The 23,570-nt window shown below is 32.4% G+C and overlaps 4 protein-coding genes across 6 annotated transcripts in view; 2 read left to right on the top strand and 2 right to left on the bottom strand.

The window, feature by feature from the left end:
* Positions 1-885: 885 nt before the first annotated feature.
* On the top strand, positions 886-6,828 carry LOC110996296 (ceramide-1-phosphate transfer protein). The gene is made up of 4 exons (XM_022263896.2): positions 886-1,144; positions 1,211-1,422; positions 1,698-1,873; positions 4,823-6,828. Exons 1-4 carry the CDS (start codon positions 1,026-1,028, stop codon positions 4,949-4,951), a joined length of 636 nt encoding a protein of 211 aa, XP_022119588.1. The 5' UTR covers positions 886-1,025; the 3' UTR covers positions 4,952-6,828.
* A 431-nt stretch (positions 6,829-7,259) lies between these two features.
* Positions 7,260-13,291, bottom strand: LOC110996295 (RING finger and CHY zinc finger domain-containing protein 1). Of its 2 annotated transcripts, none has more exons than XM_022263894.2 (7): positions 13,026-13,291; positions 12,311-12,478; positions 11,956-12,114; positions 11,614-11,796; positions 11,220-11,315; positions 10,418-10,503; positions 7,260-10,150 (listed from the first exon to the last, which is right to left on the bottom strand). In XM_022263894.2, the coding sequence occupies exons 1-7, from the start codon at positions 13,128-13,130 to the stop codon at positions 9,985-9,987; spliced, it is 963 nt and encodes a 320-aa protein (XP_022119586.1). In that variant the 5' UTR covers positions 13,131-13,291; the 3' UTR covers positions 7,260-9,984. The 2 variants fall into 2 exon arrangements, with proteins under 2 accessions (XP_022119586.1, XP_022119587.1); XM_022263895.2 differs by having other exon boundaries at positions 12,311-12,472; positions 13,026-13,290.
* Positions 13,292-14,783: 1,492 nt separating this feature from the next.
* Positions 14,784-20,348, top strand: LOC110996291 (L-dopachrome tautomerase yellow-f2). 2 transcript variants are annotated; one of them, XM_022263887.2, is made up of 8 exons: positions 14,784-15,174; positions 16,035-16,238; positions 16,592-16,713; positions 16,888-17,111; positions 17,852-17,963; positions 18,957-19,037; positions 19,706-19,816; positions 20,079-20,348. In XM_022263887.2, exons 1-8 carry the CDS (start codon positions 14,952-14,954, stop codon positions 20,274-20,276), a joined length of 1,275 nt encoding a protein of 424 aa, XP_022119579.2. In that variant the 5' UTR covers positions 14,784-14,951; the 3' UTR covers positions 20,277-20,348. The 2 variants fall into 2 exon arrangements, with proteins under 2 accessions (XP_022119579.2, XP_022119580.1); XM_022263888.2 differs by lacking the exon at positions 19,706-19,816 and having other exon boundaries at positions 14,791-15,174; positions 20,079-20,343.
* Positions 20,349-20,353: 5 nt separating this feature from the next.
* The window catches only part of LOC110996290 (oxysterol-binding protein-related protein 9), a 47,966-nt gene continuing 44,749 nt past the window's right edge, over positions 20,354-23,570 (bottom strand). Inside the window, exon 16 of the mRNA XM_022263886.2 lies at positions 20,354-23,411. Coding sequence (XP_022119578.2) covers positions 23,292-23,411 — 120 coding nt within the window. The 3' untranslated portion in view covers positions 20,354-23,291. The remainder of the gene's footprint in view (positions 23,412-23,570) is intronic.

The raw sequence follows: 23,570 nt of genomic DNA, 5'->3' as shown, positions 1-23,570 counted from the left end.
ATAATAGATTTTGATCCTAAAAAGTAAAATTATTATAAAAAATGAAACAAAGTGCGAGTCGAATTCGCCCCTATATTTTGTATGTAAGTTGAGAGCGTTGTTCCATCTTCCAATCAATTTTCGTTGAAATGGCAAATCGGAAAGGGTTATTTTTTTGCCAGTGGGCTACACAACCATAAAAAGTGATATAAAGTTTATGCATAGATTTACTGTATAAGAATAAATACGACCAATAAAGTTTTATTTTAAACAAATAAAAACCCGCCACTTTTCGAGTTTAATTTCTAACAATCTAATGTAAATTTTTACTTTTTATTATACTCTATCATGTGAGATCAATAAGTCCCTATACTTATAATTGTATTTTTTTTTGCTTTAATTTGTGCCAACTGGGCACAAGGTACTTCGCCAGTGTCGTGTAGATGGAGAAGGCACGAAGGAGATTGATCGGTAAAATTTTAGGAGGAGATTGATAGGTAATTATGAACCTAAAAAAAATAGTTAGAATTCGATTGCTAGTTTAAACACAGCACAGACAACACAAATATGAATAAAAACAGGATTAAATACTATTTGCTACTTATGAATAATTTACATACAGGTATCCCAAAAGTCGACGTCAAGTCGAAATTTTCTCATAGGTAATGCCACACCAGTTATCAGAAAAATTTAAAAATATATATATTACTTTAATTTTATTACTTGCTATATATTTACATAAAAATCTGCAATATGGACTAAACACAAACATTAACACTTAAAGGACGGGGGACTTTAGGGGGAAGAATAATATAATATATAATGGTGGCTTTTGTTACTTTTCATTTGTCAGTTGTCAACACAAGCGAATTTCACATTTTCACTTTCCGATTTGTCAGCTCTCAGCAATAAGCATTTCACTTTTACGCAAATACGCAGACAGCTGTCGCTGTCAAACTGAGCAGGTATTGTTGAAAGATAAATTGAACCAGCCAGTTGGATATTTTATTTAAGGATTTTTGTTTTTTTGAAAGAAAATTTACGAAATGTCTAATGAAAACACACTAGATTTACATTACGTACACGAATGCTTTCGGAAGAGCTTAAAAGAGAATGATGACGTGGTAATTGATGCGTACATAGATGGATATAATGAATTAGTAAAGTAAGTATTAGTTCACTGTTTTCATTTCCATATGTTTACTATTTTGACATAAATTTGTTTGCTCAGGTTCTTGAACCTCATCGGGACAGTATTTTCTTTTGTGAGTAGCGATGTGAAAAGTAAAATAAAGGTTATGGAAAAGCTTAAAAGTGGAGACGATGCTGTATACTATGAATCTTTCAAGAAAATGATGAAGTATGAAAAAGAGACCAGTTTGCACGAAAAGAATGGTTTTGTATCGGGATCAAGGACGATGTTGCGTTTGCATCGAGGGCTGGGTATGTAAATTATACAATTTGTTTTTATAGATTCCAATAAATATGTTGCCCAAAATTTTGTGAGCAGAATTATAGCCATTATTAGTCTTCTTTTATGTTTGAGAAAAATTTCTGTGTATTATCTGTAGTTTATAAAATATAATGTTTGAACAGTACTTTAAATTTGCTTAAGGGCCCATATAATGCAGCTTATGTGTTTGGATATTATTGTAAAAATAATTTATGTTTAATTTTGTTAATTTATTTGTAACGAAAAACATGTGTATTGTTCTCAGATTTCATCCGAGTATTTTTAAAACGAATAAGTGAAACAGAAGAAGATATGAATACTTGCACTACATGTCAGGGTTCCTATAATGAGACCTTAGCTGAATTCCATCCATGGTACATAAGAAAAGCTGCAACACTTGCAATGCATGCCCTGCCTTCCAGACAAGATTTATTAAAAAAGGTATGTAGCATTAATAATTAACAGACATGCATATAATTATATATATAGCATGTTTAATTTTATTAACAGGAACAAATGATAAAAGGTGTTTTTATTATTGATAACCATATAATCGCTTTTGTAATCTTATCTATTATTGAAACCTTTTAATTCTGCTGATACCGAACTAAACTACAAGTCCAAATACAAAATGTTAAGATAAGATGTAAGATCAGTTAAACTTAAACAAAGTAAGTTAAATGTTAGGAAAACATTCCTGTATTCCCTTGTGTGTGTAATAACAATTATGTATATATTGTGGCAGTTAAAATAATTTTGAATCTTAATTAAGTAATCTTAAGTAAATATAGCTAAGCAATGAATCTTACATTGAAAACCTTACAAAGAAAATTCATGAATATTAGGAACTATAATGTTTTAGAAATAAATAAATGATCATACATTACAACACATTATAGAACAGTACCTGGATGTCCGAGCCATGTGATAACTGATCACCTTAAGTCTTAAAATTGTTTTTTGTTAAAAACGTACAATTTTTTGTTGATGTTATCTGATTTTTGTTAAATTAAAATGTTTTAACAAATTCTTTAAAGATATTTCGCGATTTGCAATATTATCAGTCATAAAGAGATATATCACTTAACACGTTGCATTTATTAAATCTATATTATATTTGATATCGAATTTATCTTTATGGCAAACAAGTGTTTATCGAATTGTTGTTTTCACGGCCAAAACAATTGGTCGCTAAATGATAATTGATTTCCAAGGTGCCACGTTGCTCGAAGTGGTAAAAACTATCTATATTATCGTACGGAGATAACTTTTCCCGGACTCAATATAACCACTCGTAATACCTTCGTGACGATGATTTAAGATTAATTAGTTTGTTCCACTTAATGTATCTCTACTCTTAAACGACAAAACCCAAACCTTTAAGTATCAAGTCCCGATCCTTTGAAACACACTTCCATTCCATATTCCCACTTGAACGCTAGTGTTTGTAAGCATAATTTTAAATACAGTTTTTGTTAGTTTTAAAAACAAGTTTTTGTCACTGCCTCAAAACAAATTTTTATTCGTCGTGAATATAAAAAATCTAGGACTGTTAGCATTTCCGGTACATGAGTTACCTTTTATCCTAAGATTTTTAAACAAAGATCACCATGATCTAAGACTCCACCCCAGTGATGCCAACTGCTACATAGTGTGCCCCTAGAACCAACATCACTTGGTTTGATCAAAAATAATATCAACATCCAAAAGCGAAAATAAATCCAAGTATTTCGACTTAGGGACCATGATACATCAGTTATGGCCATCGCTTGGAGTTTATACTAGAAATTAGGATTTTGCTTGTGTTTTTCCCCTTAATTTGAGGGAAAATCCCCAAGTTGCCATAGCTCCAGACTGAATATCGTTCGTCAAAACTGTATTGGATTTCGATTCCCGTAGTCATCGGTTCACGCTACGACTTATTTCTGATCTGAATCAAAGTCGAAAAAGTAAAAAAATAATATTCAAATACATTCATATTTAATTTGAGTACACCACCTGTGACGTAGTAACTGAAAGCCCTTTTCAATTTAATGCATTTGTGTCTCATCTTGTCTACTATTTTCCAATCTTTCTCTGTTATCTCTTTAATTCATATTCGCAGGTTTTGTGTCAATAGGATACACAAAAACAATAATGATACTACTATTGATTTGGCCTTTTACGAGACAATATACGCATGTAATGATTGCTTAGAAACAACCGACCTCTATCCTTATCAACGTCAATAATAATTCTTTACACCACGGAAAAAACGTTGTTTTTGCTTTTATTTACGTCACTGTAGAATTAATGTATTCAGATTAACTTTTGTTAACGTTCAGAAAACATTGTACGACTGACGTTATTTTAGACCTTTGAAGAATAATGCTTGCCCAGCTGTGTTGTGTTTTATGTATTAACCATAATTTTATGCTAAATAACTAATGCGAACACTAATAGAACTGGCTGTTTCCTCATACATGGTACATGGCATAGAGTGGTACAGTGCAGACAGGAATGGAGAGATTTTAATGTGTCCCTTGCAAAAAGGGCACATAGGTCTTTAATAATAATAAGATAATAGTAATATAAATGTGTTTAGGGTTAAAGTATCTGAAATATAATGCTAATATTATTATAAATAACTAATATCTTAAAACTCATAGTGCCACTCCTACACAGTTTGATTTTGTGGGGAAAAAAACATTTAAAAACAGGTTTATTACGAAGCGCCTCGCTCCGGCTTTGTGGCAACTGTTACCCGTTAAGGAGTCGTTCACGTATTACGTAAGCATCATAGGGGGGATAGGCGGTCTTTAATTTTCCTATTTGGTGATTACGGCATTAGTAATTATTTACTTTTTTTTACACATATTACCCACACATAGTCTATGCTTGAAAACCAAATTCATTTTCGAGAATTCCCACAAAAAATTTATACGTTTATGTACTGATATTTTTGAGAGATTTGCTTAATTTTGCTGACAAAAGGAAGGAATGTCTCCCTAGACATTGTAGTAAATCTGCTTAAGTAATACTTAAACGGTCCCTAACCAACAAATATATACGTGAAAACCGCAATATATTTCGTGCATTGGAATTTAAGTTTATCGCGAACCGCCTTCTTCCGTCCGTTGCCTTTATAAAAAAGTTAAATATAAGCTGTCGCTGATTTTTCGTAAGCACAAGCTCATAAATTTTTTGGTAGAACTATATTAAGATTTTGCATCGATACGGCCGCGTTCTGAAGAAACGTTTCAATACTACTTTCTTCTCGCCTTTTTATTCGAGTACCATGAAAAAGTCTTATTTTGGACGGGTTAATATTATGGTCTATGTAATCACATATAATGTTTTGTATCTCCAGAGATTATCTTACGTATTAGTATACATTATTTTCTGTTTCAGATCTTTGGCTCGGAAGATGAATTAACAGAGGCGATGTCAGTTTTACCACAAACTCTAGAATCCTGTGACGAAGTATACCAAAGAGTACATCAACTCTATACAGACTTTGATTTTCACGGCTTGCCATAGACTGTAAATTGGGCGGCTAAGAAAATGTTCAGAGGTAGTTGAAAAATTGCTCAAAGACCTGCCTAATTAGCTTATATGGAGCGTTAAACTTAAATTATCTGCTTTTGTGGCTTTCAAAGCTGCTTTCAATGTGATCAAATGTCAATAATATTTTAACCATTGTAAATTACTACAATCGCGGTATTGATGTGCATTTTAAAATAGTATATAATTTTGTTATAAGTAATTCCTTTTAGTATAATTACCTAGTCATACATCTTAATACATTTTTTAAAGTACAATATTAAATATCTAGAAGGCAATCGAAATTGTCGTCAGTTTAGGTTTTGTTTATCTTTGAAACTGAGAAATATTTTTTAATAGTGTATAATTTTCAAAACAATTGAACATCGAACCAATTCGACTTAGGGTCAAACAAGAAAGGAGTGTATTCATTCTTAAAAGGCCAGCAACGCACAAGCGAGACGCACCCTCTGGAGAGTGTCCATGGGCGGCGGTATCACTTAACATCGAATGAGCTTCCTGCCTGTTAGATGGACAGAAGAAAATAAAATTAAAGAAATAATACTGTAATAATATATAATTAAAGAAAAATACTTCTATTTTATGTATTATCTAAATTGCAGTGATACAATTTATTTCTCGCGTTAAAAGGACCAGTTGAATTCTTATAATTCGCCAGTTTAGTATATAAGCGAACACGCGAGTTGATTTTTCTTTGTTAACGTAACTATGACATGTGATATATATATCAGATGAAGAAGCCTGAGGTTTAAATAAGTCTAAGTACTACTGTAAAGTATGATCTCAAACCAGATAACTACCCCTGTTGTTTCTAGCCCCATTTTTTTATTTGCGGACGTAATTAATAAGCTGGCATGGTAATGCGAACAGGCGTTGAACATATTTTTTTCTAAATTCACTGTACATTGCCTTACAAACTTTTTGTTAAAAAAAGCCTTTGATTTGCTTAAATATATACATAAATAGGATTGAAATTTCTTATTGTCGATCATAACTTTTGTTTATCTAAATCATAACATTGTGTCAGCTATATCTATATATTTTAAATGCGTAATGTAAAAACAGATTATAGAAAAAAAGTTGGTTGAATAACATAGATAAAATGCATACGTAAGTATTAATTTACTTAAAAAATATTATTTCTGTTATCTATGGAAAACGTGTTCCGAACAACTACGAGTATGTGTACTAGAACAAAAGCGTTTAAAGTACGTTATAAAACAATTCATATACAGTATTTAGTAAAATTTTCGATGTATAATTCTTTCAGAGGCTTAAATTGTATAGAGGTGCTAAAAAAACGCTAAGGATAATTATAAAACCAGTTCAAGATTAATTTAATAATATATAGAATATCTGCGTCAATAATTATTAAGTTATCATATCGTGCAATACCTATTTCTATTAGTGCTACGAAATTAGATGTAGCTAGATAATCAATGTTTCACAGGAATTCTTCTGCAGTTCATAATGAAATATGAAGCATAATTCCGGACCAATTGGCTAAAATTCGAGCTCAAAAGTAACATTTGCTCACAGTAAGCTCATTGTAGTACCATCATTTAAATGAATTCAGTTTTAAATAATATGTAAAATGTTTTTATTAGATACAGTATTAATCTTCAATATATTATGTTCCTTTTTAATTTACCTAACATTTTTATTGATTTATTTCATTTTTATCCTATTATACTTTCAAATGTTTTATAGACTTGTTAGTTATTTTTAAGCTTAACGTACTTAGATATTAAGGTTTTATCGTGTTTGGCGCTAGTGTTGCATAAGTATTCCATGTTTGGCATTCCCAGTCCTATGGTGGATTTGTATATTTCCAATAAAGCGTTATGAATAAATATATTTTTTTATTTGATTTCCCAATTTTTAGCTTAATTCAGAACAACAACAAAAATTAACAAACTCTGAAAAGCTACATTTGACGATATTACAGGCTAAAATATCTATCTGTCAAATTGAAATTATGTATGATTAGAATTATTTTACTCTGTAGTTAAGTAGAATACAGTTATTATTTTTAAACTTGAACTTCGAAAACATTTTAACGAAACCGATATGCATTTATAAAAATCGGCGATATGATGTGGATAAGGAAGGATAATGAACTTGCTTTAAAAGTATGTTATCAGCTCAAAATATACAGAAAAATGGCGCTATCATCCATGAAACAACTGGATTATTAATTTTTTGAAAAAATAAAAGTATGGTATGATGCTACGGTGAATACAAATGACATCTTGGACGACTTGAGTCGCAATGAAAACAAAAATTAATTCATAGACATTTATTAATAAAAACGTACAACAACCTTATAATATAGGTAAGGAATTATTAACTAACGTAGTATGACATTTGTTTATCTCTCTAATGTGAAGAAAAGCAAATCCTGAATCTAAAGAAAACATTTCGTTTCAGTATTAGTATAGTTTATATGTATAAAATACTCTTAACATAAGTAAAACAGGTAAATCATGTAATATCTAAAACGTTGGGCATCACTGTAATAACTGTAACACAAATAACAAAAAAATTGATGAATTAGCCTAAAAACAATTCGTAACTATTGCCAAAAAAAAAACAATTTGTTCCAGTTTTCAGGCATCTGTGGTTTTAATTAATCTATATATTTCCAGCTATTGTCTCTTAGATTGTACTTCATAATTACAGTAAAAAATTATGAAATTTGTTAAAACTCCATATTTTCATTACAAATTAGTACTTCAGTAAAAACCAGTATTATGACATTTAACTAAGGTACTCATTTAGTTTACATAAAGCTAAATTTAAAGATATTCCACTTACGTAAAAATTAAGATTATGTACATTAGTATATAGTACAATGAGCACTTTTTATGTATAGTTAAAAGTACATTTGTATAAATAAATTGTTAATTAGCAGTAAATATAATGCTATATGCAAAAATTTAGTTCCAATAAGATAGACACTAAGAAAATCTTGTTTACAAATTACACATTTAAAAATTAATATACTTTTAGAAAAAGCGTTTATCATAATTTTATAATTAGTTAAAGATAAATCGACAGTCAACAGTATATAGTCCGTTTGACCAAACAAATTTAAAAAAAACGGACATAATGAAATCTATGAAATTCATTTAACATTTAAATCTAGTTTATGCGATTCATTATACGAAACTCGCGTTTACGATAGATTATACTTTTTTATATATTTTATTCCTAACATGTTTTTGTTGTTGATTGTTAAGAAATTGTTTTTGTGTAAAAATACATATTTTAATATTCATATAGATAAATTTAGCGTCGATAATATCTTACGCAACGATCACAGCTTAGTACTTTCATAATTACCTAGCATAAAACCTGTAGAAAAGCTACGTCAACTATGGACAAATTTGCACCGTACAGTGTTTTCATTGTGATGGTCCAAAACCGTAGCTATATATATTAATATTCTTTACATTAATGTACTTCTTAAATTTATAACATAATGAGCAATGCGTGGCATCTTGTATGAGGAACTGATAAAGTTCCAACTCCAAGTGTTACACACATACAAAATTAATCAAGTACACGAAAGCTAACGTTTATAGACAAGTTAAAAAAGCTGTGATTAAGTTTCTCTTTGAAAACCCACTCCACGGAAAATCTACCCTCCAGCTACAAGTGTTTCCTACGTGGAATCCTGCGCATAGTACTGAGACGGATACAAACATATGGAAAGAGATCCGGAATCAAAATGAGCTTCCATTGTTGTGCAACTCTTCACAAAATCCTGACGTTTAAGCTCACCGAAAGACTAAATTCCGTATTTAAAAAAGGTTATAAGACCCATACTAATACCATCAAAACATCGGTACCACTTGGGCACTGACTTTCAAAGAAGAGAAGTTAGTAGCCGAAAGAAAAGTACTGCGGAAGATTCTAGGCCCGACAAACTTGACAGTCAGGAAAAACAGACTTTAAAGGAGAACCCAACATTGGTTAATCTAAATTGGAAAGACTGTTGGAGTGGTTTACTTAAGGTAATGGAAGAACGGAGTTAAAAAGCGTATCTCGGCATACCACCAGACGCCGATCTGTCGAAAGACGGTATGGAGAAGGAACTACGCAAGTTCCAAGTGATGATTGGCAAAGGAGGTTCTAAATTTGGGTTGCTATGCACGCAGAGTATATTAGGGTCTAGTTCACACATACAAAATACTCTATGATGGTAGCTAATAGAGAAGATGCTAACTAAAATAAGGAAGAAAGGTTCACAACGTTTAAAGATTTTTTATTCGATGATGTGTAACTACACTTATGTTATAAATACTTAGTCGAAAGTCAAATGAAAAATTCCAAATTCAAAATTTCGCTGTAAATACAACAGATTAAAAAACTAAATAATATCAAGATTAGGAGTGTACTATTTTTAAATTTTTAAGTAAAATAATTTATAGCCTAAATAATTTATCTTACGTGACATACAAAATAACAGCAATTATTATCTAAGTATGCAATGGTTTGTTTTCTCTTTTCTTCTCCACTTGACCGAAAGAGACGAGAACTGTTTATTTGGAAGTTCCATTGTTATCCTTCTTATTGCTTGGATCTTGCTGAGTTTCACTGTCTGTACTTGTGGTTCCCTTTTTTCCAGATTTGTTTTTTTTACTCACCGCTCCGTTGCGTTCAGATGAGGTTCCACTGAAGCCTGCTGTAGCTTCAGTATTTTCAGGGCTAGCTTCAGTTTGTCCACTTGTTTCAATAGATTCAGGACTAGTTTCATGTTCTCTGGGACCACTTGCAGGTTCGCTATAAATAATTGGGCTAGCTCTACTATAACTAGCTGTGGTTCCACTTTGTTCATCTTTGCTTGCTTGCCATGTATATCCACTCGGGCCAGCTATAGCAATTTCCTCATAAGCGTCCACCCATTCATAATTGCAATATTGTTCTCGAATTCCAATCAGTTCCCTGTTGCTACTCTCTCTCAGCCTTGCACCGATGAGATCGGTGCGAGGTGGAATCCTGGGTCAGGCCTGTGGTGGTTCATCCATAGGATTAGCTCGGGGCAGTTCATTATCATCAGAGTCGCGCTCGAAGGACGAGGAGCCACGTCGACTTGTCGGTGTCGATGATGAAGTACTGCGGCTTGTAGATGAAGTGGCAGAGTCTACTTGCTCAGATGTTTCCCCATCTCTGATTAATCAAAATCATTTTGAGTAATAAAATTTACATTTCACCTTGTGTTGGATAAATAAATAGGTAATAAAAAATATCTGGTGACTAGTTATGTAAGCAAACTTTTAATAAAATTCTAGAACTTTCTGATAGAAAATACTAGAATTAGAATAAATTTTATTTATTAAGTATAGATATATTTTAAATATTTCTTCATGCTATTATCCAAGGTTGTAATTTATTATGTATAAACTATTTCAGGATTGATTTAAAGAATCAACTTACTTGTGAAAACCATTAGTCTGGCAAGTATTATATGCACCACAATGTTGACACTTGAGCCCGACCACATGGAACTTTACAATTGATAACTGTAATAAGAAATAATATTGCATTAACTTCAGTCACATAAATACTTTTCAATGCGTATAATGCTTTATTTATTTATTTTTTATTTTATTTATTTATTGCATTTTAGGAAGATTTACAGTATTTTAACAGAATCTAAATTATTATTACAATAAAATAAAGACACTACTAATTACAAATCTCCACCTTTATATAAACCAAAAATACCTAATAAATAGGAAGAATAAAATTAACAATGATGGATTTATAAAACTACGAAACAATTAAAAGATTGAAATTAAGTATGAAAAAGCAGAATATTTAAATTTATAACTATTGAATGAAATAGCTGGATGTGAGTGAGCAGAAAAGATTGATCTTAAACTGAGTAGAATATTGGATATAGGTCTGTACACTTCGAATCATGAATGTATTTTTCTATAGTTGGTATTAATTGGAGACATTTTGAAAAGTGGGCAGTGTCTGAACCATAATAAGTTAGTTCGCAAGCTGAGCCTAGCTAACATCTCAGGACAATCAACGATTCCCCTAACAATCTATAATAAATAAAGTAAATAATAAAAGCAAAGGTAGGCCACAGAATTGAACGAAAATACTATGGAAAATACTTGATTCTATACAGAATAGTCACTTGAAGTAACTAGAATTTTAGTGCCAGTTAAGTTTTTTAAACTCAATCGAAACTGATTGAAATGGCTTAAAACAAGTATGCTGTTACCTTATGACAATCCTTGCAGAGTATAGTTGTTTTGTAATCTGCATATTCTGGGGGCATAGGTGTGGCTGCCACTTCAGAATCCAGATATTTCCATAACTGAAAGCATAATTAAAAATGAAACAAAAATATATATATATTTTTAAATAATATAAACCTTTTTATGATTTAAACAGAAAAGACCCATATTTTTTTTTATTATACCCATATTTAATTTGTTATATTGACCATTTCTTTTGTATGGCTTATATATGCAGGTATACCTGAAAGAAATATTTATGGCTACAATAGAATCAACCACCCACCCAAGATGACATCTAGACAAATTCATTATCCTCTAAGCCTAGATAAGTTATTGTATGTACTTAATTTCAATGGAAAAAGATGAAATACTTACTGTCGTCATGTCAATCATGCTGGTCTGGCACGTAGGACAAGCATAATGACCAGACTTCAACATTTCCTCAAAGCATGGTCGGTGTAGCAGATGTCCACAATCTGGTATGTGGCAAGGTATCCGAGATGTGTGAATATCTTCGAGGCACACTGGACAGTTTGCACGAGACACATTTTCTACACACTGAAATAAGAAACATTCTAAAAATTTCAAATCTATATATTGTCTACAGACATTGAGCTTATAAACAATATTTAGCACTATAATCCTTTATTATGTTGGTCTAGAGATTGAGTTTTTTATTTGAGAAAAAAAATAGAACAAATAAGCGGGAGTACTTACTCTATGACCAACTTCTTGCAACTGCACTGGTAAACACATATTGCATCTCTCACAATGAAAGAATCGGTCCCTGCCACCAACACGGCAAATTCCACAGCCATCACAGTGGTACTGCTTCTTGTCTTCATCATCAAACAAGTTGCAAATGAGGCATGTATACTGAAATTCACAGAATGTATGAGGTGGGACAGATCCAAATGAAATAATACAATAGAGAGAAAACACATAACACTGTATTGCTGCAACTTATACATGTATGTATTACGAAGCCTACTCAAGTTATCTTTAAAAACATTACATTTATTGACACTAAAATTAAGCAATAAAAATCTTTAAAATATTCAAATTTATAAACCTTTCCAAAGCGTACTCCACAATTTTCACATTCAGCCTGGACTTTCTGCCGAGTGTCACACTCAATGCAGATCAGCTCAGTCACTGACTTACGGTTGAAGTAGTGCTCCTCATTCTCATCGTGGCAGTACCGGCACATGTACAACTTATTGCAACAGGGTGTCTGGAACAGATGGCATAATATACATCTCTAGTGTATTAATATTCAAAGGTCATATGATCATATGATTAAAATTATTAAACCCAAATGCTTGACAGAAAGACATAAGGCATAGAATATTATAGGTTCATAGTATGTGCACATCTTTAGTGAAAACTAAAAAATCTTCATTATTTCTATGAGGAGTAAACATGTTATGCTCTTATTCTATAATTATTTTGCATGGGTTAAATTAAACCTAACAAGTGCATTTCAATATGGGCTTTTAACATTTCAATGTTAAAAAGCACTGATGATTTAACCCTACATAAAAAGAACATTAGCAAAGAAGGTTGATGTTATTAATGGATATCATTTCATTCTTCAAAGGTTCAAGTTCAATGACTTTGCTTTGTTTTGTAAATCTGCGTAGTGCCGACTGCAGACTGCGTATCATAAAGGCCATGACTCGAAACTTCTATGTTTTTAGGATAAATATAGACACTTTATTTTCAACACAGTAAGTGGTACATCTTAGCAGTATAATAAAGCAACGCTATACTACTAAGATACTCACCACGAATTTTGCTCGACGTTTATAATGGGCACAACCAACACGTTTTTCAGGTGTTTGTTCATCAGGTTTTGATTCATCAGGTTCAGCATTAGAATCCTTCGACATTTTTATAGGATCATATCTATTTAACACGTAATTAAAAATGACTGCACAGTTAAGCAATTCAAGGTTGTTTGTTAGGACCAATCGATGAAGAAGTCTCAACTCTCAATTAAATGATTTCATTGAACATCAATGAATACCAAGAAGTCGAATTTAAAGAAACGAAAAGTGACAAATGACAGCAAGAATATACAATCACTTCGTTGGCTGACAACTGACTTATGCAGCAATCATTTACGCCTTAGTCTATGTTTATGGCGCTAAGTTGGCGCTGTATTCGTTTTAGTTACTAGAAAATACGACATTTGCACTTTGATTTAACCCTACATAAAAAGTACATTAGCAAAGAAGGTTGATGTTACTGACATCTATCGGCGAATAATAATACTATTTTTTTAAATTGCTTTAACGACACAACAACACTAAAGCTATTCCAGCATAATTAATCTATATTGTTCATATTTCATCATTTTATTAGTATGTAATTCGTACTTATATATAATTTCCAAAAACACAATTTCTAAAAAAATAAAAATACCGAGCAAAGCTCGGCCATCCAGGTACTAGTAATAATATAAAGAGGCTATTGCAATTTAGTTGTTACATGTGTTATGTATTAACTACATTCGCGTTTTACGAATGGGTGAGAAAAGACTTACGATCGCGTGGCGATTAATGAATTATGATCGGCATTGTCTATGCACGTGGTGATCAGCCATTTGATATAAGGGTTGGAATCCATTTATATGGGAACTCCATGACATTCGTCACAATCAACGGCCTGCATGGGTTGCTTTCCTCTCATCTCCGTGGCTGTTTAACATAATTATGTCTGAAAGACATTAAAGTCGTTGAACGGGGATTAAAAATGAGACGGTTACTACATAGTAAATTGTTTCCTATTCGTTAACGACCAAGTGATACTGGCGTCTTTGGTGAAGGTATTGCAGGATCTGGTAGCTGTTATAAAAAACGCATTAAGTGATTAAATAAAAGTGAACATAGCAAAAACAAAATCTATGGTTTTTGATGAGGTGCAAATAAAACTGTATCTGATATATGTATAGATGGAAAGAAGTGGAATAAACTGGTTAACCAAATGTGTATCTTTGCACTGGATGAAAGGATGACATAAATAAGACGTTGCACTCCTTTATACAACAACCTTAAACGGCCGCATTCCCTATGTAATATAAAAATTAGAGGAGTGCTAATCCTGAGATGAATGTACAGGATAGCAAATAATAATTAAAGTAAAATAAATGCCGTGGCAACGAGAGCGGTAAGAAGTATGTATGGTGTAACATTGCATGATAGGATAATAATAGTGAGTTACGTGGGTTAAAAGAGGACGTAGTGATAATACGCAATGGAATGCTTAGGTGGTTCGGCCGTATAGAGCGCATGAATGAGAAGCAGGATATACTAGGCATCCGTGGACGGTGAACTCGGGTTGAGTAGGCCTTGTCGGAAATACCGGGACCAAATCCAGGACCCTAGCAAGTCTAAACTTGCTACGGTCCTGCCATACTCGGCATAGGCAGAGACATCGGATCTCCATCCGATGGTCTTTGCCTATCCTATATGAATATTTAAATAAAGTAATGTACATATACATAAATGATACAGCTATATACAATCGCACAGTATGTAGTAAGTATGTAAAAGAAAAATTCTTTTATATATTCTGTTGTGGTAAAATTACGTCATACTGACTGTTACAATCTAAAATAGCAAAATTAAGCAAAACATGAAATAAACATATAAGAAAATTATAGTACATTTTTGAATAATACAACAAAATCTTTTGATAAAGATTCAGACATGAGAGTCGTAATAGTTTTGTTTGCTTTGTGTACAAGCTTTCAACTTGTTAATTGTCTGTTGCCTCCATCATTTCAATGGAAAGTTATAGATTTTTCATGGGACGAATCCGCCCGCGAAGCAGCGATATCTACGGGCGCTTATGTACCTGAAAATAATATGCCAGCGGGCATAGCACGATGGAAAAACAAACTTTTTATAACTATTCCAAGATGGAAAAAAGGTGAGGCTTTAGACTTTAAAGCAGTGACGGTGATGACCGTAACTTATACGCAAATTTATTTCTGTAAAGTATGGTTCTTGTTATGTATATAAAATCATAAATAAAAACTTTATTCATGACAGTGATTTCGGTATGACAAAATTTATCTTTAGTCTTTCGCCTCCATACTAGGGAGCGCTTGTATTGCGGGTAATTAGATTTCAATTATTCCGTGGTACATTATTATTAAGCCTTTATTGCTGACACCCAGTATAATATATAATATTATAGTTACTTAACTTAATTTAATATAATAAATCAGATGTGCCGGTTTTTGGCAATAGCGTGTCCTGGTCGCAGGACTGGACGCTGCTTTTATTCTTTTCTAATGTTAACTCTTACTTATCCAAGTTGTGCCTCCCATTCTCTTTATATCGTCTGTCCTTCTCTTGTGCTTTTCATATTATATTTTAATAAATCTTTATCATTAAGGGTTCGTTCAGGAATTACGTAAGTAGATTTTGTCAGCAAAAGTAAGCAAAGCTCTCAAAAATACATAAACATATTAATATTTTCTAAGAATTCTCGAAAACGCATTTCGTTTTAATCAAAATTCTTTATTTGTTTAGCAATATGTGCAATAGGATTCAGATTGAGGCCGCCCTCGTAAGTAAGAAACCTGTGACAGTGAAAAGAATGACACAAAAATGGATTTGGAATCATAGACAATATGTGTAAAAAAGTAAATAATTACTGTTGACCAAATAAGATAATAAAAGGGGGGGCCCCCACCCCCTATAGTGTTTACGTAATACTTGAACGGCCGCTAAGATGTACACTTAATTTGTCACTGACCTACTGTAAATATACAAACATTTTAGGAGTACCGGCATCGTTAAATTATATAAACATAAACGGCAACCAAACACAGGCCCTAAATCCTTACCCTAGCTGGGAGGATGCCTTCGTATCAAACAAGGCATGTTGTGTGGCTTCCAACAAAACTGTTGTGTCTGCCTTCCGAGTTCAAGTGGATAAATGTGATAGACTGTGGGTTGTTGACAATGGAGTTGCTGATATGTCGAGTATGCTTTCACGTACATTGTGTAGCTAGATTTTTTTAAAAACATTAAGTCCTCTTTTCCCGGATCCGAGTGGAGCTGGGTCATAGTACCTGTGCCGCCTACTCGGATCCGTGCGAGCGTCCCGTTAATTTTTATAAACCAATGCCATCTCTAGCACGCGGTTCCGAAAATTGATTTTTTTAATAAAAATAATAATACATTCATACATATTTTCAAACATTCATATTTACTCAATCAAAATTCGCCATAAAAAGTTTTGGTATCCGGCTATTACTTTGTATCCATTGTTTAATCATTCAATGTGTTAAAGACGGCAACCGGGTGGTATTATTTCTGTTTGTTATTAATTTTAGGTGGAGTAAAGCAGATTGCTCCTCCAGCAATTTTAATTTTTGATTTGAACACTGATCAACTGCTGCATCGCTACGAGTTCAAAGACGAGGAGCTTAGAGATTCGTCGGTATTGACGAGTGTGGTGGGTTCATAAATTAACGTTTTACAAAAAAAAAACAATATTAACATAAGTTGTGTATTTTATATCCGTACTTTACTGTTATTATATTTAAGTCAAGAATAGTAAGAAATTTGTAAACAGAATTCAGTTGTGGAACTTTTTTCGATTTGTCTATTATTTTAAATAAAATTTCAGGTGGTAGAATTAGTTGGCAAAAACTGTGACGCATTCGCTTATATCCCCGATATGGGTTCAAATGCTCTATTGGTCTTCAGTTTAAGTAAAGACGACGCGTGGCGAGTGGAATGTCCTTTTTTTCACTTTGACCCTCTCTCAAACGTGTATCGAGTGGGAGGAATCGAGTTCTTTTGGAATGATGGTGTGTCTTCAGCTGTATTATCGCCTTCCAAGAAATCTGGGTGGGTAATCATTACACATAAACAAAATGGTATATATTTATATATTATTAACAATATATATATATATATATATATATATATGGAACCACTTAACCTAATTCTTCGCGAAAACAAAATCACAAACGCTATTCAGAGCTGGGCTGAACGAGTAAAGAAAAAGGTTTCAACCATATTTCATAGACATTGTAATGTGTGGATTCAAATTATGAGCATACATATAATGCTCCTAGCACAAAATGCGACTGAAGGAATGGAATTTTATAAATAATCCGAAAAATATATAATCAATCATAATTTTTATTAATTACAAAAATACGAGAAAAGCACAAATTTGACAAACATGACTAGGGGTTTTTTTTACGGGCTTCAATAATATTACAATACAAATAACGAAGAAATAAGCGTTGTCGCCCTTTTGAGAATTGGTACGTTCTTTTCTTCAAGGACCCTAAATCGAATTGGTTGGAAAATACTTTAGTGGCAACCTGGTACAACATAGTTGTGGGGCACGGCAAAACTGCCTCAAAAACACTTAGTTGTGCAATACGATGATGAAGTTCTATATACTGCACATAATTCAAAGACTTGACATTTGTAAGCCTGTTAATAACTGTAGAGGAAAGTGCAAATCAAAAAGTTAAATCTTCAAGGGGCTTAGAACAAAATCAGATTACGACTGGTTCAAGTACCAGTATAAACAATATTTAAGCATTGCTCAAACTGTCTAATTATTCTTCTAGGCATCGGGACTTATATTTCCACCCGACATCGAGTACCAAACAATTTAGAATATCGACAAGGTTGTTGAAAGACAAATACGTTCCAAAAGAATACATTTTCAGTGGAGCAGAAGTAAGTATTTATCAGAATAAATGTTTTAATATATGTAATCTGAAATTAATGAGAAACCAGTGTCCAGTGTACCTTTTTAATTCTGAGCTTCAGACTTGTAAATGTTGTGATTATTCGTTTTTTTTGTCGACATTTGGGTCTAAAGCAGTTTCCCAACGTGGAGCCCACGCCCCACAATAGGGCAATTTATTTTTTGTTTCACTAACAATTTCCTAGTGATTCCTTCCTAAAACCAATAAGTTTCTTAAGTGAAAAATTAAATTTTTTAATACTAAAAATTATGCATTATCTTAAGGGGGCATAAGGATATTAGAAAAACCAAGGTGATGCTTGGGAAATACTGGTCTAAAGCAAGGTTTCCTCGCGATGTTGTCATTCACCGAAAAAAAGGAAACTTTATTTATTAATAATAGACTGTTGTAGACTTACGATCCTATTTACTGTTGATGTATTAATATTCAAATGACGGTCAGTCTTAGACCTGACATTTTAGGGATGTAACAGAGTAAGTGTTAAATGCGCACGTAGAAATTCCATCAGTGCACAGCTGGGGATCGAACCTGAACCGTAATGATTGTAGAGTGTAGCATTTTAGTACATTCTGTTTTTGCTAAATTATACATTACTTTATGATTACCGTACGTAGTAGCAGCAGGTTTAATGGAGTTGAATTACGATACCCGATACATAGCAAGTGCATTTTTTTGGGAAATTGCTATACATACACGCGGCATGACTGTCTTTTGGTTATGTGGGACTAGGGACTAGCTATTATGTACCCACTAACAACCCACGGTACCGGTGTAGCCTTGTCTCCATCCCAACACAAAATAAGCAAGTGCTTTAAGGTCAGATATACTCACTGTTCAATATACTACTAACGTCAAAGATTAGCGTACAATTTTTTAGAGTTTATGGGATGGCTAAGATTTCATAAATAGTAAAACTATTTTTATTAAATTGTGATTTTAATTTAGCAATTTCTTGATGTAGGTTGTAGGAGAGAGAGGTCTCCTATCGCAGGCAACAGCTACTGATTTTGACCCTCTGAATAATGTAATATTTTACGCTCAGGTGAGAAACAAATATGCGATGGCTACCTCCGTAGGCAATTTCCCATCATCTAGATTCACTTCTTTGTACTGTAACTCTTATTTGTAGGGCTGTAAACAATAGTTAGGACTCTTCTTATTGCAAAAAATTTGGCGCTATAACCTCTTTAGGTCCTGGCCTCAGATTTCTGAATCTGTTTGATGATCATTTTTAAATCTAATAGGCAAGTAGGTGATCAGCTTCCAGTGCCTGACACACGCCGTCGATTTTTTGGGTCTAAGACATGTCGGTTTCCTCACGATGTTTTCCTTCACCGTTCAAGCAAATGTTAAATGCGCACATAGAAAGAAACTCCATTGGTGCACAGCCCGGGATCGAACCTACGACCTCAGGTATGAGTCGCACGCTGAAGCCACTAGGCCAACACTGCTTCTAATTGCAAAGCTCGATTAATAATATATAAACGTAAAGTAACAAAAAATAGTTTTTGATAAATATGTGTTCCATGTAGGTTTTTTTTTTCATTTGGATTTTTTCAATCAAAATCTATCAATTTTTGATCTAAATCAATAATTTTCCATTAATCTTGAGACACTAGTACATGTTGGTTGAAATGAATTCGATGACAATTAAAAAAAACTATGAAAATTGTTTAAGAAAAATGTTATGGTGAATGAATGTTATTACAGTTGAACAGAAATGGTATAAGTTGTTGGAACATAGAGAAAACTCTTAACGAAGATAATGTGCCGCTTATTCTTAGCGACTGTACCGTGTTGGAGTTTCCAAACGATTTAAAAGTATTTTGTCCACATTTTATTTATAATAATAATGTATACAGGTTTAGCTTGATTTGATTAGAATTATGTATTGCTTATTAGTTACTATAACAATAAAATATTAAGTATTTACAATTTTCTTAACTTGCATAGTAATAGTTAGTAGTTAGTTTTAATGTTTTTATCTTATACATAATTACTGTATATCTACAAAACTCTTCGTTAAATTTTAACATTTCAGACCATCCTTCTATAATAAATAAATTGTTATACAATTTTACAGATAGACCAAGAAGGTACTCTTTGGATACTTAGCAATAGACAATCTCGTTTCCTCTACGACTCTATGGACAACAATGAGGTTAACTTTAGGATTCTCTCTGCCCCGACATCCAAGCTAATACAGGGCACTGCTTGCGAAAAGATGTCGACTATGGATAGAGCATTCAGTTTGATCAAAAGACCTAAATCGAAATGTTAATTTGTGTGGAAATCATTGTTTAAATTATATTTCGCAATTGCATAGTTTTTTCAAAACCAAAAAATAAAACAAGTATAAATAATTTAATTGTATTTTATTTAAATGTACAACATGGTAGCTATAGCTATACAGGTCCATGTGAATGTTCCGAATGTGTCCGCAGCACTAGAGTTCGTATTTTTCAGTCTTTTTCACTAGAGGGTACGTCACTTTGCGAATCAAAATATCCAGACGACTGCGATACGATAGTGCGTCCGATTTAATTCAATTTGGTTTGGTACCAGAGCTATTAAGGTTCCAAATGTCTGGACTCTAGTAAAAAATCGTATCGTTTTCGTGTGAAATTAGAACGAGAAAGACGGAATAGTAAAAACTGTACGTGCATATTTTCCATAGATTTCTGTGTTAAGAAAATATTTTAAGTTTATAAATTTATAGTGAAAATGTGATGCGTAAAGCGCAAAAAATAAAATCGTAAAATAATAATACAATACAACACAATTTGCTTTTTATAAAATTAATTAATTGGTTTACAATATTAATACAGGCTTTATGGCAAGTTTGATACATTAATGTAAAATCTTATTACATCGTATTTAATATGAGAAGACATTTTTATCAATCTTGCTATAAAGCAATATTAAAATTCTAAAATATAAAAGTCATTTCATATATATTGTATTTGATGAAATTGGAACTTTCCAGAATACACATCGTAAACTAAAAGTTATTTATTTAAGTCAGAAGCCGTGTGTTATCAATATTTACATGGGTGATTATATCTAAGCTGAAGCGATGAGAACTTAGCGATACTGATATTGTTCTTGAACAACCATTAACAGCCGTTAACCAACCAGATGGACTGATCAGTGATAGACTCATTGTCCCCAAAACGCAAGAAAGAAGGCACAAAAAACCGGTAGAAACAAATCCCTCGCTCAAAATCTTCCGTGGTGACTACGACCAATTTACAAGTCAATGTAAAGAGAAAGTTATCATAACAACTAAACACTAACTCCAAATCTATATTCTAGAACGTCAAACTTAACTTCAGCTACAAAAGAGCTGTCCAACATTTTTTTATCTGTGGTTCGTTTGATATATTTGACAGCGTTTTAGACGCTTTGTGGTTTGAGTTACGAATTTGAATATGGAATAAAAAATCTTGACAAGGACTGAAGTACTATATAGTACTGACATTCGTTCTAATCTCTATTATTCGGTATCAAGGTGACAGTTGACAGTAAAAACAACTTGAGCCTCTAGCCACAGACCCTTGAAACATTCAAAGAGAAATCACCGACGTGAAGTTCGTATCGTGTCACATGATAGTTAAAATGTTTGTTAAAAAACAAAATTCTCCTAAAAAGCCAGTGGCGTTACAACCCATAAATGGGTTTTGGATTCAGATTGCTTTACCGACTTTTATTTTATGATTAGGTGATCAGCCTTGTCTGAACTACACATCGATACTTAAGTTTGAGACGCATGAGGAATCCGGCATCGGTTTTCTCATGTTTGCCTTCAAGCAAGTTCAAATTGGACGAGAATTTCAATTCCAGGCACGCTTCAGTACTTTGTCCTCAATCATGTAAATATTGATTGATTCTCTCAACGAATTAAACTTTAAATAAACGAATTTAGTGTAATTATGATTCGATGTTTACGATTGCATAGCGGATCTATTTACAGATAGGCCATTTTAAGATTAATAGAATTTTATTAATATGGATTGATTTACAACGAAAATCACACTTGCTGTACATACATCATCATATCGAGAAGGTAAACATTTTTAATTTGCGTCGTAAGAAAAGGACGAGAAAGAAATTGAGGCTTTCGCCTCAGGATGAAGGAGTCATTGCTGGATCAAAGTGTGCGTTTTACTAATCGAATTTCATGCAATAAATTTTTATAATTGTCAAATTCCATATTGTAATTAACATAATTATTAACGTTTTAAATACATAGATCACAATGGATTAACGATAACGCGAAAGAGAACATTACATTTTTGTGTACATACACACTTTAACACAAGATTAAATTAAATTCGATTAAAAAATACTTTGATATTTAAACTGTCGATTCTCACATTTTCCCTATTATCAAGAGATAAATTTTACATTCGACATTTCTCGTAAAGTATATGATATATATTTCTGAAATAATCCTCCAAATCATTTGACATTAATGACATCATTAATGTCATAAGAGAAACCGCGTTTTCTAACTTACCTAAGCGACTAACGTGCGTCAAAAATTAACTATCGCAAACTTCATTGATAGGGTAAATATGCCAAGTTAAATTAACATTCTCTATACTTGATAGATTGACTTATCTATATTTAATAGGACAACTTTTAATAATATGACGTAATCAAAAGAGTGACCATGCACTAAAATTTTTTGAATTAACGGCTACATTTTTTAAACTAAATATTTTTTTTCCACAATTGGTTTACGACTCGTTTTACAACTGTTATTTTCATATTGAAACCGGACTCACATACAAAATGTTCGATACTTAAACGGCAACATTCTATTTTACAATACGATTCGTTTTAATTACAACGGATATAATATTGAAATTGGGCCTATAAATAAACAGAAAAGTGCAAAGAAAACAGCTAAATAAATATATTTTAGCTCATATTTTTTCTATAAAAAATCAACCATTCGTTTCGACATAATCTTCTAAACTACGTCTCTTTTTCCAACTGTCATTTCCATATCAAAACCGTACCTATACAAAATACCAAATCACTTATTATATAAAAAAAATCTATAGAAAAATCTATAACAAATAATATATATAATCTCCAAACAAATTATGGCTTTTAATAATTTAAATTTAATCTCGCCATTTATAATATTTCGTTTCGCATTTAACCCTTCTAAAATAATTTAAAAATATTAGGGGTCATTGACCTATCAATGAAGTTATTAGCGTGACTATTCTATTCAATTCGACAGTAGGAATATCTACCTTATTCTATAGTTTTAGAGTCCATATTATCTTGTATCGGCGTTGTCTCGCTGCGTGGGACTGTGTTGTGGAGATGATTTCCTTTCAATACGTTTTTTTAACGGCATATTATATTCCCAGCCTTCGTCCGGTTTTGGGCTGAACAACTGAAATAGTACAAAAGTTATAAAAAAACCCTGTCACTAAAGGAAATAATAAGTCGTATCTCAAAAACTGATAGACCGATTTCGATAGAACTGTTTATAAGATATTCCTTTTTAAACGTAACTATAAGATCATACATACATGAAGTAAAGTCAACAATT

This window comes from Pieris rapae, chromosome 1 (assembly GCF_905147795.1).
Source record: "Pieris rapae chromosome 1, ilPieRapa1.1, whole genome shotgun sequence".
Classification (NCBI taxonomy): Eukaryota; Metazoa; Arthropoda; class Insecta; order Lepidoptera; family Pieridae; genus Pieris; species Pieris rapae.
Note: the sequence above shows the minus strand (reverse complement) of the source record. Positions and strands in the feature narration are given on the sequence as shown.

Excerpts from the sequence above, each read along its gene's own strand:
- LOC110996291 (XM_022263887.2), top strand. The coding sequence starts at position 14,952 with ATGAGAGTCGTAATAGTTTTGTTTGCTTTGTGTACAAGCTTTCAACTT. Across the intron at positions 15,175-16,034 it reads TATTCCAAGATGGAAAAAAG|GAGTACCGGCATCGTTAAAT; the intron begins GTGAGGCTTTAG and ends CAAACATTTTAG. Across the intron at positions 16,239-16,591 it reads TGGAGTTGCTGATATGTCGA|GTGGAGTAAAGCAGATTGCT; the intron begins GTATGCTTTCAC and ends TATTAATTTTAG.
- LOC110996296 (XM_022263896.2), top strand. The coding sequence starts at position 1,026 with ATGTCTAATGAAAACACACTAGATTTACATTACGTACACGAATGCTTT. Across the intron at positions 1,145-1,210 it reads GGATATAATGAATTAGTAAA|GTTCTTGAACCTCATCGGGA; the intron begins GTAAGTATTAGT and ends TTGTTTGCTCAG. Across the intron at positions 1,874-4,822 it reads GACAAGATTTATTAAAAAAG|ATCTTTGGCTCGGAAGATGA; the intron begins GTATGTAGCATT and ends TTTCTGTTTCAG.
- LOC110996295 (XM_022263894.2), bottom strand. The coding sequence starts at position 13,130 with ATGTCGAAGGATTCTAATGCTGAACCTGATGAATCAAAACCTGATGAA. Across the intron at positions 11,797-11,955 it reads TGCAAGAAGTTGGTCATAGA|TGTGTAGAAAATGTGTCTCG; the intron begins GTAAGTACTCCC and ends TTCTTATTTCAG. Across the intron at positions 10,504-11,219 it reads TCTGCAAGGATTGTCATAAG|TTATCAATTGTAAAGTTCCA; the intron begins GTAACAGCATAC and ends TTCTTATTACAG.